The 21,103-nt window shown below is 36.5% G+C and overlaps 1 protein-coding gene across 1 annotated transcript in view; it reads right to left on the bottom strand.

Annotated features, from left to right (window-relative positions):
* The window catches only part of NSRP1 (nuclear speckle splicing regulatory protein 1), a 45,632-nt gene that overhangs the window by 4,600 nt on the left and 19,929 nt on the right, over positions 1 to 21,103 (bottom strand). The window contains exons 3-4 of the mRNA XM_061389521.1: positions 2,845 to 2,901; positions 814 to 942 (exon numbers count right to left, since the gene is read on the bottom strand). Of these exons, the coding sequence (XP_061245505.1) occupies positions 814 to 942; positions 2,845 to 2,901 (186 nt within the window). The remainder of the gene's footprint in view (positions 1 to 813; positions 943 to 2,844; positions 2,902 to 21,103) is intronic.

Here is a 21,103-nt window from a genome sequence, read left to right as displayed (position 1 = left end):
TTTCAACAGAAATTTAAGTATAGACAGAATTATTCAAAACACCATTTTCTTTTTAAATCTCAAACTAAACAGGTAATTTTCCCACTGTTTTTCTCACCCTTTTTATAAAATGGTATTTTTTTTTTACTTCTTCAGACATGTGAACAGGAAACCTTTCCAACTAGTTTTTTCACATTAGTTGAAATACAATTATTTAAAATAGTAGCTTTAATATAATTTTACACCACTACTTTATTTTAGATACTGTAAGATGTAAAGATCCTTAAAAACAAGTCTATGCTTTGTTAAAGAGTGATAGAAAATTTGAAATTATCTCATTCAATCTCCACACCTTTACATTTTCGTCAAACTAAAAATTTGATTGTGATACACGTGGATGATTCAGTTAACAGCTAGGAAGCAATAAAAAATTATAAAACACAAATAAACATAAACAGGAGGAGAAGTACAAAGACTTGCCTAAGAAAAACTTTCAAAAAATAATTTGAAAAGTTTTTAAAGCAAAAAACAAAATTTATAAAATTGTTAGATAATTCTCTTGCTCCTTGTTGCTGCTGCTACTGCTAAGTCACTTCAGTTGTGTCTGACTCTGTGCGACCCCATAGACGGCAGCCCACCAGGCTCCCCCGTCCCTGGTTAGGATACTTTATATATAGCTTCCTAGATTCTAACAAATCCACACTATCTGGAACGAGGGGCTCTTTACATTTTATATACCTAAAATTTTTTGTCAGATCATTCTCGTGATGAAATAAGAGTAAGATACAAAACACAGGTCAAAGTCAAAGAAAGTTTGTATTTTCAGCTACAAACCTTTCGGTCTTTTCCCAAAAGCAATTTGGGGTTACTTTCTTCCTTCTTTTTCTGCATTTCATCATAAATACTGTCATATTCATATACAGTAGAATCTTCTGCAAGAGCCTTCTGAATTTCAAGTTTGGTCTTTAAAAAAAAAAATTGAACATATTTCAAAAATATAAGCCAACTAATAGATACCAGAAAAAGTCTTAAGTAGTTTTTTCGGGATAGGATCATAAATCAGAAATATGTCATAAAAATTGTTATCAACCACATTTTAAACTTAAAACACTTAGAACAGAGCCTTATAGAGAGTAAGTGTTAATTAAACATTGTGCTGTGCTTAGTCGCTCAGTCATATCTGACTCTTTGCGACCCTGTGGACTACAGACCCCCAGGCTCCTCTGTCCATGGGATTCTCCAGGCAAGAATACCAGAGTGGGTTGCCATGCCCTCCTCCAGGATATTAAACATTATTTATTACTATCTATTCCCTTAAAGATAAATAGTTGTGTGTTTAGTTCCTCAGTTGTGTCCGACTCTTTGCGAGCCCATGGACTGTAGCCAGGCTCCTCTGTCCAGAGGTTTTCCAAGCAAGAATACTGGAGTGGATTGCCATTTCCTCCTCTAAGGGATCTTCCTGACCCAGGGACTGAACCCGAGTCTCCTGTGTCTCCTGCATTGCAGGCAGATTCTTTACCCAATGAGCCATCAGGGAAGCCCCAAAATAGTTATCCACATCAAAAAGTCAAAAGGACTAGGGTATGACTTAGGAACATCAAACCTTAATTTTGAGATGCCTATATTACATATTAAACTTTCATATCATTTTTAATTGTGTTACCAAATAAAATGTTCAGGTTTCAAATGGTAGGAAATACTTTTCTTTTGTAATTGAAAAATGCTTTATTTTTAGAGATGTCACCTCTAGAATTTAAGTAATATATTCACTAAAGAAATTACTTTGCAATACAAGTAGTTTAAAGAATTTTTTGTCTGATATAGTTTTCATTAAAAATATTTTAATAATTATAAGGAACTTTTTATTTATTTTCACTGAAGTGTAACTGACATAGACTATGATTTGACATTTGTGAAATGACCAGTAAGTCTAGTTACCATCCATCAGCATACAAAGCTACCAGAAAAAAAAAAAACTTCAAGTGCCAAAAACTTTTAAGATTTACTTTCTTAACAATTTCCAAATTTGCATACAATGTCTATAGTCACTACAGACTATAGTCACTATGCTGTATATTACATCACCATGATTTTTTAAAAAAATAACTTGAATTTTGTACCTCTTGATCCCCTTCATCCATTTCACCAAGCTCCCCAATACACTTCCCCTCTGGCAACTACCAATCTCTTCTGTATGAGTTTTGTTTTGTTCAAATATTTTGTTTTTTAAATTCCATGTATAAGTGAAATCATGAGATATTTGTCTTTCTTGGATTTATTTCATTTAGCATGACAGTCCATCCATGTTATTGCAAATGGCAATATTTCATTTTTCATGGCTGAGTAGTATTCGTGCGTGTGTGTGTATACACTCCACATCTTCATTATCCATTCACCCATCAATGGACATTTAGGTAATTTCCATATTCTGGCCATTACAAATAATGCTGTAATGAACACAGGGGTGCACGTATTTTTTCAAATTAGTATTTTCACTTTCTTTGGATACATACACAGAAGTGGAATTGCTGCATCCTGGCAGCTCACACTAGCAGGAATTATTAAACCATGCAACCCACTGTCAGAATGTCAACTGAAAGCAGAAATGGGTTTAATCTAGAATACAGAAATAAGGAACTAATTCTTCAGTGTGTTTTTCTCCCTTAAAACTTACACAATAAACCTGAAATCTATGCAAATCAAGAAACATCTTACACATTTTCAAAAAAACAAGTGTCAAGATAAAATTATTTAATACACACCTACTGTGTAGTCTCAGTTGCACAGATCCCAAAACTGATACTTTAAATGTGAGCTGAAATAATTACTTCACCAAATACATTTAATTCACCCTTTCCACCTTACCTGTTTCATTGCTTGCTTCTTGGCAGCTTCCCTCTGAAGGCTTTCACTCACAGAGGTCTATAAAACAGGAAAATGATGTCATTGTTTAAACCAATTTAAAAGTTCTTTTCCAGTATCCTGGCAACTAGTTCCTTACTTATGGTTAAAAATATAGTATTATGAATTAACATTTTCAAGGTCGTTTCCCTTAGGAGACAAATGAATTTTTAATTTAAGTCATCAGGATATAAGAGAAAATAAATTAGTATGGGACAAGATGAGGTAACGTGGATTTTCAGTCCCAGCTTCAACACTGTAATTCAACTTCTATGGATTTCAATTTGCTTTGTGTGCATATATCAATGTGTATGTGCTGAGTCGGGGAGTCTTGGTGCCTTCCAATACTAAAATGGTATAACTCCCCAAAACAAAATGCACATTATTTTAATATTCAACACTGAATATAGTATATCACACTCCTAGTACACGCTGACAGATTAGGGACTGCCAGAACTACTTGCCGTTATAATCATTCAATAAATATGTACCAAAAAGCCTACCATGACACTGTTCGAATTTCTGAAGATAGCAGAAAAACAAGTCTCTATGCTTGAGAGATAAATGGTCTGAAAGGAAAAAAACTAAAGAGATAATTATAAATATGATAAGCAATATAATAAAAGGATTAAAAAAGGGGGCTGTGAGACTAAATGTCTGAGGAATCAAGACTTCCCAAAAGAGATATGACATTAGATCTCAATCAGAAGGAATTTCAGAGAAGGCAAGCAGATCACAGAGAGTAGTAACCACAGGGCAAAAGTAAAGACTTGCAGCTAAGAAAAGAAACAGAATACTTGGGAAAAACTGTTTACCTTAAAGTTTAAGGCTTTGTAAATATCCTAACCAATATGGAAATATAACACAGTAAAGGGGTGCATTTTATGTTGTGCAAATTATATCTTGAAAAAACACTACTCATGAATTTATTTTTAACTGAAAATATAATTCTTAGCTCTAGAACTACAGTTCTCCAGCCTATTGACATTTGCTGTTTTCAGCTGTAGAGTATCAATTGGTGCATGCGTGTTTTCCATGGCAACAAACAAACAAAATAAATGAACTTATTTCTAGTTTCTATGACCATGCAGATGGGGAAAACTAATACACAAAAGCCAGACAGTAATAACAGAACACTTAATAAAATAGGTGTATAGGCAGAGACCAAGTTTATTTTAGGTGACAGTAAACTGACTCCAACTAGAGGAAAAGGTATTGTTAACAAAAATATTAATAGTAACTAAAATCTATACTGAAAGTGAAAGCCAATCTTTGTAAGCCCATAGACTGCAGCCCACCAGGCTCCTCTGTCCATGGAACTCTCCAGATAAGAATACCAGAGTGGACTGTCATTCCCTTCTCTGGGGGATCTTCCCAACCCAGGGGTTGAACCTGGGTCTCCTGCGCTGCAGGCAGATTCTTCACCATCTGAGCCACCAGGGAAGCCCTAACATCTATAGAGTCAAGTGCTAGTATGCTAAGTATATTACTTGTGTATTACAAGTATTACTCATTTAAATCAAATGTCCCTGTTATGTGATATGACACATTTTTCACTCATTAGAATTATAAACATGAAAATATTAAATATTCTAGTAAGCATATCTCATGAAATTCTTTACAATGCATTTTGTTTGTTGTTTTTCACAGCTTGCAGGACCTTCACTGCCAAACCAGGGACAGAGCCTAGGCCTGGCTGTGAAAGTGCCAAGTCTTAACCATTGGACCAATGTCTCAGTCTAATTAGTGTATACTAAATTTATTTTTCTTAATCATAGAGTCAACCGTGTCCTCAGGATTGACTAGAAGAGTAAATCCCCAGATGTTGGACTTTTGCAATTATTTTTATTATGCTTTCCTCTCTCCCTTCCAGCCACCATTCACCTGCTGTTACTTTCAAACTGGTTGCTTCAACCTGAACTACTAAACTTGAAAAAAAAAAAAAACAACACAAGGCTATTACTTTTTAGATGTTTATATAATTTAGAATAAGCAGAAGGGAAAGGCCTCTCCAATCTAAAAAGGTACATACATTTTGAGACATCTCAAGAGACTTTGTTTCCATGTTTATAGCTGTTTGGAATGATGAAATCTGACCTTTGAAAAAATCAGTTGTTATTATTTACAGGAGTGATAACATACGGAGAGAGTGATTTTACATATCCTATCCACCAACTTGTACCCCAGATTCCAAGAGCATCAGTGGATAAAGAAGTAACTGAAACTAAGCTGAAAAACTCAGGGAAGACTATCTTCTTTGGAAGTTCATCTGTTTTCTAGCTACAAGAACTTAAAATGATTATTAATGGTGATGGCTAAAATGCCAACAACTTGTTTAAACATAGATAACTTAAAAAACTGAAAATAGCAGCAATAAAACTTTTGTTTCAGTAATAGTGATTCTATATAAAAATTAGTGCATGTATTAAACAACATTTTAAAATCTTCTACATAACAAACATAAGAAACTCTGGTTCAGATTCATATTAGAGATGGTAAAATTAAATGCAGGATCAATAAGACTTTATATTTTAAAGGTCAAGTCTTTCTAGGTTTTAAGAGATATTCTTAAATTATAATACTAATACAAATGTTAAGACAAATTTAGTCTGGTTTCCATGAAAAAGAAGGACCTGCAACAGAAGATAAAAACGAAAAAGGTTTTCTTGCATAAGTCAGGGAAGGTTTCATCTTACTGAATTCAGCAAAAAAAGAAACTGATTTCATACATATGCCCTATGAATAAAATAAAACTAAGATATATAATAACTGTCAACATGTCAGTCTCTAAATTTAAGAGTTCCTAAAGGAGGAAGGGCGGAATAATGGTCACAAATGTAAGCTCAGGAATCTGACTTTCAAACTGTTCTCTCTTACTAGCTGTGTTATTTCAGGTATGTTACTCATCTATACAATGGTATCCACCTCACAAGGTGGTTTTGAGGATTAAATGAGATAATATGTAAAAACTACTTTGCAAGTATCTGGCTTAAAGAAGAGCTCAATAAACATTAGCTATCATTACTACCATTATTATTATTAATACTATGCTAATATTTAAGAATAGTGGGCAAAAGAAATGCTTATATTTAAACAAATGAAATATTTAAACAAATGAAAATTAAGTTATGTGAAAATAGTAGCTACAGGTTTTTTTCCCTTGGAGTATTACAATTAAACCAAAGTGTTAACCAAAAAAGCATGTACACTATGTTCCACTTTATCAGTGTGCTTAATAAATATAAAATTGGAATTTACATGAAGTCGTAGTATAGTATGATTCAATTTGCAATAACTGAAATAGAAAAATATAGTCTGTTGAATATTTAAAAGGTGTACCTATTTTCTCTTGTGTGTTAAGATTCCTTAAGGTTTCATATTTAGGACACCAAAACACAGGAAAATGGAGGATGCGTACATTTGAATCCTTCACAAGCCATGGCAGCTGTGGCATAGCTAGGAATGGGCATTCTAGAACTGACAGTGATTTTACTAGCAACTATAAATGAAAATACATTGCCCCAAGGCATGAGATTAGAAAGAACTCTTCTCTTTTTGAGGGAGTCCTCTGCTGTGATGCTATAGTCAAATTGGATGATGGAAGATGACAGCAAGGAACGACTGAATGAATGGACTTCTTTGCACCTTCAACAAAAGAAGATTGGTTAAGTAACTGTATACTCAACAGAAAGTTCTCTAGCCCATTAAAAATCTGCTTTCAACAATATTTAATGGTATGGGGAAACTTTAAGGCTACACCCATGTTAGTCTTTGTTCACTACTCAAGAAGCCACCCAATAACCACCTCCTCTCATTCAATGGCTACACTGCTTCTTGTGTATTTTACCTTGACTCAAACCTTCCCACTGAGTCCTTTAGAAACCCCACATCCTCATCCTCTATGATGAATTTTTCTTTTACTTCCTTGACTAAACACTGGCTTTTCTCTAAAGACATCTTTCTTTTGAAGCTGCTCACGGCTCACACACCCTGTATTTCACAACACACCCTGTATTTCGGATTAGGAAGCTGTGTGTCCTCCTGATTCTAGTTTCATATACTGTAGGTAAAAACTCCCTGTTCCTATGAAGCTCATACTATATGACTGTGCTACACTTATTCCCCTCTTTTTTCAGTTTATGAACCCTTTATTACTTGAGCTCAGTCTTCCTTTCTACTGAGGAACATTATGCCATCTCTCTGGCATGCCCTCATCATCCCAGATAACCCATGCCACAAATACTGACATTGTTTTCCTCATCTCCAGTTATGTTTTAAAAGGTTTTTAAGTTTCCCTTTTAGTTGTATTATATCTGAGTGCAATTTATTGATGGTTTCCTCTCTACTCCAGCCACCCTCTCTCATGGTCACTCTTGTCATTATCTTCAACTGACTCAGCTCTGAAACTATAAACTTGGGCAACCCACCTGATAACCACCACTACCCTTCTATCAAATTTCACTGAACATAAGATGTGCATTACTTCACGTTTTAACACTGCTGACATTGGATACAGCTTACGATCAGTGGCGTCATCTAATTACTGTTGAACCAGAGGTATTCTTAATACCTTAGTTGATAATGCTGCCTGCATATGTAAATATTAAAAGTACCAGTGTCAAAACTTGTAGAATGAGCATCACTGAGCGTTCATGCTGTGATTCTTAAAATTATGTAATTTTGTAGTGATAATTTACTTTTGATTGCCACTTGGAGTTATTCAACCACCTCCAAATACCCTCCTTAAAACCATCAGGTTTGATGCCAGAGAATAATATAGTGTGGAAATACATAATCTGAGTGAAAGAGTGAGTCCAAAAGAGACTCTAGATTTGAAAAAGCTTTAGAAATTCCTTAACCAACTAACTTCACTTATATTTTGCTTTTTATGTATGTTTAAGAATAGCCTAAATTTAAAAATTTGTATGTAATTAAGACTGAAAGAACTCTTCAATACTGTATCATGTACTAAATACACAATTAGAATTCTAAGTGACAAGAAAGACTCATATTTGATACTGTTCTTTTAGTGGCACCTGGTGGCTCAGAAGGTAAACAATCTGTCTGCAATGCAGGAGACTTGGGTTTGATTCCTGGGTCAAGAAGATCCCCTGGAGAAGGGAATGGCTGCCCACTCCAGTATTCTTGCCTGGGAAATCCCAGGACAGAGGAGTCTCTCTGGCTACAGTCCATGGAGTCGCAGAGAGTTGGGCACGACTGAGCGACTAACACTTTCACATAAAATAACAGTGCAACCTACAATGTTTTAGATTTGAAGAAATACAGTAGTTCTCTTGATCACTTATTTCCACTGTATCTTTTGATTTTATGGATTAAAATCATTTAATTTTCTATTAGAATCTTTATAGTAAATAGTCAACTATTCTTGCCAATAATCTTAACTCCTTTGCTATACTGCCTATCTTCTGCACTCATCTGACAAACCCAGTCCTGAATCAATCCAACCATGTATTGTCTATATTAGGCCTGCCGAGCACTTCTGGAAAATACAATTTCTTATTTTCTAATTGTTTGGGCCCTAATGCTACTTACCAATTCTTCTTTTTCACTAGTCAAGTCTATCTTCTTTCTCTACCAACTATATCCAGGCTCATCTCTTTTTAAACCTCTTAAGTCTTTTATCAAGGCCCTGTACACACATTATAGATTACTGCCACCTTTCAAAACTATGAAAAATTGTTATATACAAAAAATAACATCTGTGAATTCATTATCCAGCCTAAGCAATCCCTATACATCCTTCCCTAATCTCATCTCCTACTCTTTCTACTCTGAATTTTGTTTATAGTCTCCTTACTTTAGTTTTGCTATATACTGAAGGTGCTCAGACATGCTATCTGAAAATATGCTGCTTTGACATTCTAATATTCTGAGTTAAAGACACTTGAGAAACAGCAGCGGCAAGGACACTCTGATCTTCCTTTTTTTCCCTAAAGCACAAAATAAAATTCACATGGGAAAGGTGCCTTCCCTGTACTAGGAGTTAGAAACATTCTTATCACCAGAGATGGGGGAGTTAAGGCCAAGAGAAAGCTATACAAACAATTTGTTTGCGTAACTCTTTCTTTAGTCTGCTCCAAATTTTACTTCTCCACAATTGCTCCCTTTGTTAACCTACTATATAAGCACTTAGTCTGTTCACTTCTTTGGGTTTTGTTTTTTCTTGTGAAGGCTCCCATATACATGTAAAAGAATTTCCTATTCTTTCCTCCTGCTAATCTATCTTATGCCAGTCCCAGGTGGAGTCTCTAGTAGGGTAGAGGAATAGTTTACCTCCTCCACAGTTTACATCTCTAAATGATGTTGCTTTATTTTACAGAATATGAACTAGCATCCACTCTGCTGATGAACGTTTGGGTTTCCCCTTTCTGCAAACAAAAAAGCTATGAACCTCATTGTGTGTGTGTCCTGATATACATGTGCAATCATCTAAGAGCAGAACTGCTACACTGTAGGATTATCTTCAATAAATATTGATAAATTATTCTCTCAAGTAGTCTGAACAATTCACACGCCCATTTACAGTATATAAATTCCTACTACTCTATCCTTGGGAACATTTTATACTATGGAACATCTTATTCTTTAGGCAATTTTATGGACATAAAATGATTTTATTTTGCATTTACCTTATCATTAACGAGGCTGAACATCTTTTCATGTATTTATTAGTCAGCTAAAGTTTCCTTTGCTGTGAAAAACCTATTTATGTCTTTTGTACATTTTTCTATTTGGGTTCTCTTGTTTTTCCTTAATGATTTGCTGGAGTTCTTGGTATAGTCTGGACAACAATCTTTTGTTTATATGGTTGCAAACATCTTTCCTCTATGGCTTTATCTTTTCCCTTTTGAGTGATATCTATGATGTTGGCATCTTCAAAGAGAAACATCAAAAAAAGAACTCCTACAACTCTCTCACAAAACCTAAAAACCTTAAGTGGGCCAGAACCCAGGCTCAAATCTCTCCTGTAAGAAAACAAAGATCCCTCCCCCTCTGACCCAAACAGCCACCTTAAGAATCCTGGCATCCCTTTAGAGCCAAAGTGGAATACCGTTGTTGCCTCTATCCACATTCATTCCTCAACCCCAGCATAACCTGGCCTCTATCCCTACCACTCCAGTGAAACTGTTTTCTATAAAACTTTTGCTGTTAAACCTAAACAATACTTCGGGCATTTATTTTGTCTGACCTCTCAGAAATATCTGACATAGTTGATCCTGGCCTTGCTTTAAACTGTCCAGGGAGTTCCCTGGTGGCCTAGTGGTTAGGATGTTGGGCTTTCATTGCCATGATCACTTCAATCCTTGGTTAGGGAGAACTGAGATTCTACAAGCCACGGAGCATGGCCAACAACAGCAATGACCAGCCCCCCGCCCCCACCCAAGAATACAAAAGGTACATACATATTCAAGCATATATATCAAATATCACAGTATATTTAAAAGGAAATGGGAGAGGGAATGAAGAAGAAAACTGATAAAGTAAAAGAGTCTTTGCAGGCTGATAATGTGCATGTGCCTTGAAATGAGAAGTATAGCTAACAATTCTGTTTCAAAAATGAATCTTACTACATGCATAATAGTTCTTTCCTTGTCAGAGATGTCACAGTTCCCAAAAGACAAACACACATGTGCACAAGCATAGAGAGATAGAGAAGAAAATGTCATAAAGTATGCTGTTCTGAAGTAAAAAGCAAAAAGTGGGAGAAGCATAAAAGGAATGTAAATAAAAGCGTAATTTTGGACTCCTCATAAGGAAAAGAATAGTTCTTTAATATTCATATATAAAGTAGCAAGGATTAAAGGGAAAAAACAAACTCAAACATGATTCTCAATATCCTATGCTACATCAGTCAAAAAGAGTGATAGAAAAACATTTTGTAAGATTTAGTACTAATAAAAACATTATAATAACATCTCTTCCAGTTATTGTTTAATTTACCAATAAAAGGAAAACTACAATTTATTCCACTTATTTCCCAAAGGAACATTATTAACCCTGTTGGTAATAACCAGCCCATTTATAATCAACAGTTGAAGGTCTTGTAATCCTCCTCCCCACACAGGCCAAATTTTAATGAAATACACTTGGTAATGTATTTTTTTCAAAAGACAAGCAACAGTTTGGCACCTAATATATAATCATAATGACCGAGTCAGGTGTGCAGTATCCCCAATACAGACTTTATTAGAGTTCAGTTATACATACACAATCTCTTGACATTGAAGATGTAGTTCTTACAGATAAAACCCAAAGGCAGGAAATGAATCTCCTCCCAAATGCTGCTTCTTATCTTTAAAGTAGCCTCAAATTATTACTAAACTAATAAAGTAATTTTGTTTCAGAAAGTGATCTGATCTATTTTATTTTCAGTTTTTGATAAATCCAAGAATGAGATGGGGTATTATTGCTTTTTGTCTGACTACACACACTGAAACACAACAGGAAAATAAAGAAAAAACTTTTTTTTAATGGTTTTTATGGTGAAGCTAGAATAAGCAATATCAAAGTCTGTCGGTGAATGAGAAAGATGCATATGGTTTTAGAAAAACAGAAAGCTAATTCTGTTATTTAATAGCAAATGTAGAAGTAAAGCTTTTACCATTTTCGAATCAGAAATTGTCAGTTAAAAATGATGACTAAAAAGGGTGCAATGAGATTGTATAGAAATAAAGCCATGCAAAAATATAATTATGGTTATTACCGCCTTTTTTAGAAAATATTTTTCTAATATAATGATTCTGAATTAAAGGCCACAATCCAAAATGAAGATCAAGATTCCATTAAAAAGTCTCAAAAAAGTCAAGCTACCAAAGTCAACAGTCTACCACAAAGTGGGATGGAGACAGCCCAAGAAACTTTCAGATGACTAGTGAGTAATGACGACAGCTATTGCACACAAAGAAGGTATTATTTTTATTGTAGCAATACAGCTACCATTTGGGCTTCCCAGGTGGTGCTAATGGTAAAGAACCCGCCTGCCAACACAAGAGACTCAAGAGACATGGGTTCAATCCCGGAATGTCGGGAAGATCCCCTGGAGCAGGGCATGGCAATCCACTCCAGTATTTTTGCCTGGAGAATCCCATGGACAGAGAAGCCTATACGGCTACAGTTCACAGTGTCGCAGAGTCAGTAACAACAGGCGACTCAGCACGCATTCACAGCTACTGTTTATGATACTTCTATTCTATGCATGCAATGTACTAGGCACTTAAGGTACTTTTGGTCCTTAAAATAAATATTTAGATATTATAGAGATTTTTTTTTTTAATGTGGAACTAAAACTAAGAGATTAAACAATTTGCTCAAGATCTCAGAGCTAGGAAAGCAACCCAAAGTTTCTGGTTTAAAGTGGCAGATTAATACATGCTGCAGCCTCCTCCTCCTCCAAACCCATAGAATGACAGTAAAGAAATCCATAATCATGCTAGAAAATAAGAAAGGATACTGTCAACGGACTGGAAACTTGAGGAAGACAGAAGACTAGAAACCAAAACTCTCCAGAGGGTGAATGCCAGAAAAGATGGGTATGGTTCCCAGGGTACTACATGTTCTGATGTAAAGGATACAAAGAGCACATGACAAAGATGAATTAATTGGTGTTTTTAAATTAGAAGCAGCAGTCCAGGTGACCCATGTTACGTTCTACCTTTTCTGGAAAAGGCATATTAAAAGATTTTTTCTGCCTTTAAGAAAAGTGAACACACGACTGCTCAAAGTTTACACCACCAAAGATAAAGAGAAAAATCCTAACAACACCTGGGAAAGAAGCTGAGCATGATGATTACTTACAAAGAATTAGACCGATACCAGGGCCCTCCACTTGGAAATAATGGAGATAAAAGGAAAGCAAAGTATTATTTTAAAGTTTGGAAGGAAAATAGTTTCGAACTTGAAATTCTATATGTAGCCAAAACTATCTTTCAAGAATAACGGTAAAATAAAGACATCTGTAGATCTGCAAGGATTTAAAATTATCACCCACAGATACTCTCTAAAAGAATTACTCGAGAAAAATACCACTGGAAGTACAAAGAAGTAGGATGCAGAAATCAACAATGCATGAATGGTTAAAAAAAAATCTACTAAAATCTGAGATGCAATCAACCTAGCAGAAAAGGAGAAAATAGGAGGGGAAAACTTGCTAAGGTTTTTGATTAAGAGAGAATGTGAATATTCTAATCACCATTAGAGTAATATAAGTTTAATTATTGTGCTGAAATTTTAAGGGTAAACATTACAATAACAGAATGTGAAACTTTTGGAGGTATAATGGAACAGCCACCATCGCCATAGCAACAAAACCTTAATTCAACAACCAGAAGAAAAAATAAGAAATAAGTAAGACTAATAAGAAAGCATGGTAAACAAGAAATACAAAATGACAAGAGTAAGTCCAAACATTACAATCACCTATTTAAAAGACAAGGACAAAACACTTCTATATCCAAGAGATACAAAAAAAAGTAACAAGTAAATGAATGGATGAATTCAGAAAAGCTGAAAATAAAGAGATGATGAGAGACACAGCACAAATAGGCTAAAAATAGGAAGAACAGAGCAATATTAATTTAAACAAATCTTAAGGCAAAAATGGAACAACCCAAGAAGATACTAATGAATCTTCACAAAATTAACATAGTTTCAAATGTATAAAATTTATTTAAAAAGAGAAACCAGCAAACTGTAACCATCGTGGTAAACTACCATACCATCCTCAGAAAAATACTGAATAGATAACAAGTGAGAAAGGGTACAGACTTGAACAATACAGTTAAGTTTGGATAGGGAATGGAAACTCATTCTGGAGCCTGAGAGACGCAGCCTATAGTAATCAGTAGGGACTGGCAGAAACTATAGCTAACCAAAGAGTACAAGCCCCACCTAAAGGTAGTCACACTTCAAAAAAATTTAAAAAGATTGTCATGACAGATGGCAACTTGCTTGTGTCTATTAAATAACTGAATGTATGACTATACACATGAACATGAATATATATTCATATATATGTTTATAAGTGTTTATTACAGTACAAGTGTGTCCAGTACTTTAAAGAAAACAAAAATATTTTCATTTGAAATATACCTGGATCAGTCACAAAACCTGTATTAAGCCATGAAGGAAATGTCAAGACATTACAAAAACCAGAAGTCTCACATGGACCATGTTCACAGGCAAAATGCATTAGCATAAAAAACAGCAAACAGAAAGGAAAAAACCAGATACCTGGAAATTACAATTCTAAATGATTCTTGCGTTAAAAAAAAAAGAGAATCAAAATAAAAATTATACGCTCCTTGTTAAAAAATATACAACGAGGGTCAGCAAATAACAAAACCTATGGCAAGCAAAGCTGCTGCTGCTGCTGCTGCTAAGTCACTTCAGTCGTGTCCGACTTTGTGCGACCCCACAGATGGCAGCCCACTAGGCTCCTCCGTCCCTGGGATTCTCCAGGCAAGAGTACTGGAGTGGGGTGCCATTGCCTTCTACCGCAAGCAAAGCAGGACTATGGAAAAGTTTATAGCCATTAATAAATGTTTTAGGAAACAAAAAAGATGTTCAGCTGAAGAGTGTAAGAAAGAACAGACAAGAACAAAGGTTGTATGGAAATAACAGAGAACAAAATAAACAAAATAGAAAACTAAAAGATAATTGAATGACCAATAATCAGAAAGTTAATTCTTATAAAAGGTAATATAATAGCCAAACTTTTGCCAGGTCTGATCAAGGAAAAAGAGAGAAAAATAGCAAACAACATGGGGGGAGGGAGACATAATTACAAGTTCAGAAGAGATTTTTAGTAAGTATTTTATTATTAAAATCTTCTACAAATATAATCTGAATTCCTAGAAAAATGAATGATTTAGGAAAACACAAATAACCAAAATTGGCTGAAAATCTAGAAACTGAAATAGATCAAAAAAGGAAGAAACTGAAATAAATAGTTAAGGACCAAATGCAAAATATTGTGTATTTTAAAATATTTTAAAGGAACATAAGTTCTAAAGCAGAGGCTATCAGATGTTTTGGTCTCAGGACAATTTTACACTCAAAATTATTAAGGACCCAAAGAACTTCTGTTTATGTGTGTTATACCTATTAATATTTACCATATTAGAAAGTAAAACAAAGAATTGTAAATATTTATTAATTCATTGAAAAATAATAAACCCATTTCATACTCAAAACAGTCTTATGAAAAATAACTAAAAAAAAATTTAGTAAGAAGAGTGGCAGTGCTTTATTATCTTTGCAAGTCTATTTAACTAAAGACTGTTGGGTTTTCTCATACTGCTCTATCTTCAATTTGTTGCAATCCACATATACTGCAATATCTGGGAAACTCCACTGTACATTAAGAAGAAAATGAGAGTAAAAAAAGGCAAATTAATGTCTTAGTATTGCTATGAAAATAGTTCTGACTTTGCAGACCTCATGAAAGGATCCTGAGAACACCCAGGGGTCTCCATATTACAACTGGAGAGCACTGTTATAGAAAAGAAAAAAAAAAAAAAGATGGAGAGCTACACCAATATCAGATAAGAACAGAATAAGAAAACTACAAGCCAGTGTGACTTAACAGCAAATACTTACCTTATATCATACACAAAAATTAGCTCAAAACTGATCAAAGACCTAAACCGAAGAGTTAAGACTCTTAGGGAAAAAACAGCGGAAAAGCTTCATACATTGGATTTGGCAATGATTTACTGGATGTGACACCAAAAGCACAGACAATGAAAGAAAATGTGATAAATGGCTTCATCAAACTTCAAAATTCTGTGCATCAGACAAAAATCAACGGAGTCAGAAGGTAACCCAATGAACAGAAGAAAATATTCACAAGTCATATATCTAATAACCAGAATACATTCCTACAACTTAACAACTTAATAATGGGCAGAAGGACCTCAACAGAGACTTCTCCAAAACAGATCTACACATGAGCAATAAGCACATGAAAGATGCTCCACAACATCAATTATTAGGGAAATGCAAATCAAAAGCACAATTAGATATTACCTCACTACCATGAGAATGAAATGAAGTGCTGGTCACTCAGTCTGACTCTTTCCAACCTCATGGACTGTAGCCCAGTAGGCTCCTCAGTCCATGCAATTTTCCAGGCAAGAATACTGGAATGGGTTGCCATTCCCATCTTCAGGGGACCTTCCTGACCCAGGGATCACACCTGGGTCTCCTGCATTGCAAATAGATTCTTTACCATCTGAGCCACCAGGGAAGCCCAATCCATGGGAATAGCTATTATCAAAAAAAAAAAAAAAAGTCAATAGTAACTATTGAAAGTTTTGGAAAGGATGTGGAGAAACTGGAACCACTGTTCATTGCTGGCAGAAATGTAAAATGGTGCAGCCACTGTGGAAAACAATGCGGTGGTTCCTCAAAAATAGAATTACCATATGATCCAACAATTCCACTTGGGTATATACACAAAAGAACAGAAAGCAGGGACTCAAAAGACACTTGTACACAAATGTCATAAAGGCATTACTCACAACACTCAAAAGCTGGAAAAAACCCAAGTGTCCACGACAGATGAATGGATAAACAAAATGTATTACATACACAAAACGGAATGTTATGCAGCCTTAAAAAGAAAGGAAATTCTAACACGTGCTACAACATGGATGAAACTTGAGGACATTACGCTAAGTAAAAAGTGAAGTGAAAGTTGCTCAGTCATGTCCAACTCTTTGCAATCCCATGGGTCATACAGTCCATGGAATTCTCCAGGCCAGAATACTGGAGTGGGTAGCCATTCCCTTCTCCAGGGGATCTTCCTAACTTAGGGAACGGACCCAGGTCCCCACACTGCAAGCAGATTCTTTACCAGTTCAGCTACAAAGGAAGCCCAAGAATACTGGAGTGGGTAGCCTATCCCTTCTCCAGGGGATCTTCCTGACCCAGGAATCAAACTGGGGTCTCCTGCATTGCAGGCAGATTCTTTTACCAACTGAGCTATCAGGGAAGCCCATGCTAAGTGAAGTCGGTCACAAAAAGACAAATACTGTATGATTCCACTTAGATAAGAAAAGTAGTAAAGTTCATAAATGGTGGAATGGTGGTTCCCAGGAGCTACGAGAGGAGGAAAAGGGGAGTTACTACTTAATGGGTACAGAGTTTCAGTTTGGAAAAATGAAAAAGTTCTGAAGATGAAGAGTGGTGATAGTTGCACAGGAATGTGAATGCATTTAACCCCACTTAAAAAATAGCTAAATGGTAAATTTTGTGTTATGTATACTTGGCGGCATGCTCAGTCATGTCTGACTCTTTGTGACCTCAAGGACTATAGCCCTTTCAGGCTCCTCTGTTCATGGGATCGTCCTGGCAAGAATACTGGAGTGGGATGCTATTTTTCCTCCAGGCATCTTCCCAACTTAGGGATCAAACCCACGTCTTCTGTGGCTCCTTTATTGCAGGCAGATTCTTTACCACTGAGCCACCAGGGAAGCCCTATGTATCAGTTCAGTTCAGTCACTCCATCGTGTCTCACTCTTCGTGACCCCATGAACTGCAGCACGCCAGGTCTCCCTGTCCCATCACCAACTCCCAGAGTTCACTCAAACTCACATCCATCGAGTCGGTGATGCCATCCAACCATCTCATCCTCCGTCGTCCCCTTTTCCTCCTGCCCCCAATCCCTCCCAGCATCAGAGTCTTATTTCCAATGAGTCAACTCTTCACATGAGGTGGCCAAAGTACTGGAGTTTCAGCTTTAGCATCATTCCTTCCAAGGAACACCCAGGGCTGATCTCCTTCAGAATGGACTGTTTGGGTCTCCTTGCAGTCTAAGGGACTCTCAAGAGTCTTCTCCAACACCACAGTTCAAAAGCATCAATTCTTCGGAGCTCAGCTTTCTTCACAGTCCAACTCTCACATGCATACATGACCACTGGAAAAACCATAGCCTTGACTAGACGGATCTTTGTTGGCAAAGTAATGTCTCTGCTTTTGAATATGCTATCTATGTTGGTCATAACTTTTCTTCCAAGGAATAAGCGTCTTTTAATTTTACGGCTGCAGTCACCATCTGCAGTGATTTTGGAGCCCCAAAAAATAAAGTCTGCCACTGTTTCCCCTATGTATGCTGCTGCTAAGTGGCTTCAGTCGTGTCTGACTCTGTGCGACCCCATGAGCTGCAGCCTACCAGGCTTCTCCATCCATGGGATTCTCCAGGCAAGAACACTGGAGTGGGTTGCCACTTCCTTCTCCATCCCTATTATACCTTACCACAATTTAAGAAAAAGGGGGAGGGGATGAAGTCCAGCCACACATATAAAGTTAATAGCCCCCCAAAAATAAAGTCTGATACTATTTCCATATCTATTTCCCATGAAGTGATGGGACCAGATGCCATGATCTTCGTTTTCTGAATGTTGAGCTTTAAGCCAACTTTTTCACTCTCCTCTTTCACTTTCATCAAGAGGCTTTTTAGTTCCTCTTCACTTTCTGCCATAAGGGTGGTGTCATCTGCATATCTGAGGTTATTGATATTTCTCCCAGCAATCTTGATTCCAGCTTGTGCTTCTTCCAGCCCAGTGTTTCTCATGATGTACTCTGCATAAAAGTTAAATAAGCAGAATGACAATATACAGCCTTGACGTACTCCTTTTCCTATTTGGAACCTGTCTGTTGTTCCATGTCCAGTTCTAACTGTTGCTTCCTGACCTGCATATAGGTTTCTCAAGAAGTAGGTCAGGTGGTCTGGTATTCCCATCTCTTTCAGAATTTTCCACAGTTTATTGTGATCCACACAGTCAAAAGCTTTGGCATAGTCAATAAAGCAGAAATAGATGTTTTTCTGGAACTCTCTCACTTTTTCAATGATCCAGCGGATGTTGGCAATTTGATCTCTGGTTCCTCTGCCTTTTCTAAAACCAGCTTGAAGATCTGGACATTCACGGTTCACAGAGTTACTGACCAATTTTCACTAATTTATTCTGCATCAACAAACAACAAGAAGATCTCATGGCTTCCAACACAAAGGTTTATTTCTTGCTCATACTACATTGTCCACTATGAATGGCTATAGGTCCATACTGTCTTCATTCCAGGACTGAGACTGAAAGTGCAGTCCCTATCTACAACATGCTGTTCATATGGCAGACAGGAAAAAAAGGAATGACTGAATCAGGTGACTCTCAAAAAAGCTTCTGCTCAGATATAGCTTATCACTTCCATTCACATTCCACACTGGTCAAAACAAGTCTCATGAATAAGCCAAGGGTCAGGAAGGATACTCTCCCACAGGGAGGGTCATCTGATGGGAGAGCTCTATAGAGATGGACCCAGTTAGAGAGGGCTACCCAATAATTGTAAACATAACTTGGGGATGACCAATCTACAGCAAAGGGCAACTCCCTGAAAAAAAGGTATTTACCATGAACCTAGAGCAAAAATAACTATTGCTATATATCAACAGTAAGTGCTTAGAAAATTAAAAAATGTAACAATAAATTTAAAAGATCTCAAACATATGAGCTGTGAAGCCAATTAACTATGTTATCTTCTATCTTAGACAAACTGCTTGTTTCTTCCACTGTGAAGATAATGAAAACCTATTTCACTGATTTTAGAATCAAATTTTTTCACACTTTAACCTCTCAGAAATTGATGACTTCTTGAAAGAACAGCTGTTTCCCAGGAAGCAATAATGTAGTATATGAAAATTTTTCATTGACACTTTCTGATAACATCAAGAAAGCATCAAAGTATCTTACACTTGATAAAATATGGTAATATTTAGTGTTACTGTGATGATCACATGAGCTAATTCATATAAAAGAGCACTACTTAATATACAGCAAGCTCTCAATAAATATTAATTTTCTTATTCTTTGTTCTACTGTATTTAATCAAATATATATATATCAACCCACTCCAGTATATGTTTTAATTATATATAACCAAAACCAATTATAATGCTAGAGTAACTGAAATAAAAACGCAATGAACCAGGATTAGAGAAAGAAATAAAATGGAACAGAACAAACAGGGATACAGACCCACAGATGTATAGGAATTTAATACATAATAAACAAATCATTATGTATTAGAGAGGATAGCACATAATGGTAGTTCTCATCGTATCATACTTAATACCTTCCTTTCATAGGAAGTATTTGTAAATGTCCCTTGTGTGTTTTAGTGGCCCAGTCCTGTCCAGCTCTTTGCAACCCCATGGACTGTAGTCTGCCGGGCTCCTCTGTCCATGGAATTCTCCAGGCAAGAATACTTGAGTGGGTAGCCATGACCTTCTCCAGGGGAGCTTCCTGACCCAGGGATTGAACCCACGTCTCCTGAATTGCAGGTGGATTCTTTACAGTCTGAGCTGTCAGGGAAGCAAATACCCTTAACCATACTGAAAATGGATAATCTAATCTGTACACACAATTTTTAAAAGCTATACACACACACACTTCTTTCTGACTCAGTTTTGGATACACACACATGTACACCCTTACAGAACTATAAATAAAGAGAAATTAATTTATAAAATAATAATATGTAAATATGTAACATTCAGATCAGATCAGTTGCTCAGTCATGTCTGACTCTTTGGGACCCCATGAATCGCAGCACGCCAGGCCTCCTTGTCCATCACCAACTCCCGGAGTTCACTCAGACTCACGTCCATCGAGTCAGTGATGCCATCAAGCCATCTCATCCTCTGTCGTCCCCTTCTCCTCCTGCCCCCAATCCTTCCCAGCATCAGAGTCTTTTCCAATGAGTCAACTCTTCGCATGAGGTGGCCAAAGTACTGGAGTTTCAGTTTTAGCATCATTCCTTCCAAAGAAATCCCAGGGCTGATCTCCTTAGTAATTTGTCAAATGCTTCTACCAGGTGGAATCAGTGTAATCACCATTAATGCTACGGATAGAAATGTTAACTTGAATTGGTGACTCAAACACCACAAGTGACACCGTGGACGGGGACACGAGTTTCTTACATGGTAGACCCTGGTGAAGTTCTAAACATACAAGGGTACAATCTTCACTCTACAAGACAGTTAACAGCAAAGGAAGGACTTCCCTGGTGGCGCAGCAGATGGGAATCCATGTGCCCATACAGACGACATGGGATTGATCCCTGGTCCAGGAAGACCTCACATGCTGTGGCAAACTAAGCCCGTGTGCCACGACTACTGAGCCCACACCCTAGAGAGCCCGTGTGCTGC

The sequence above is a fragment of the Bos javanicus genome, chromosome 19, assembly GCF_032452875.1.
Source record: "Bos javanicus breed banteng chromosome 19, ARS-OSU_banteng_1.0, whole genome shotgun sequence".
NCBI lineage: Eukaryota > Metazoa > Chordata > Mammalia > Artiodactyla > Bovidae > Bos > Bos javanicus.
This window is presented reverse-complemented; position numbering and strand designations above follow the sequence as displayed.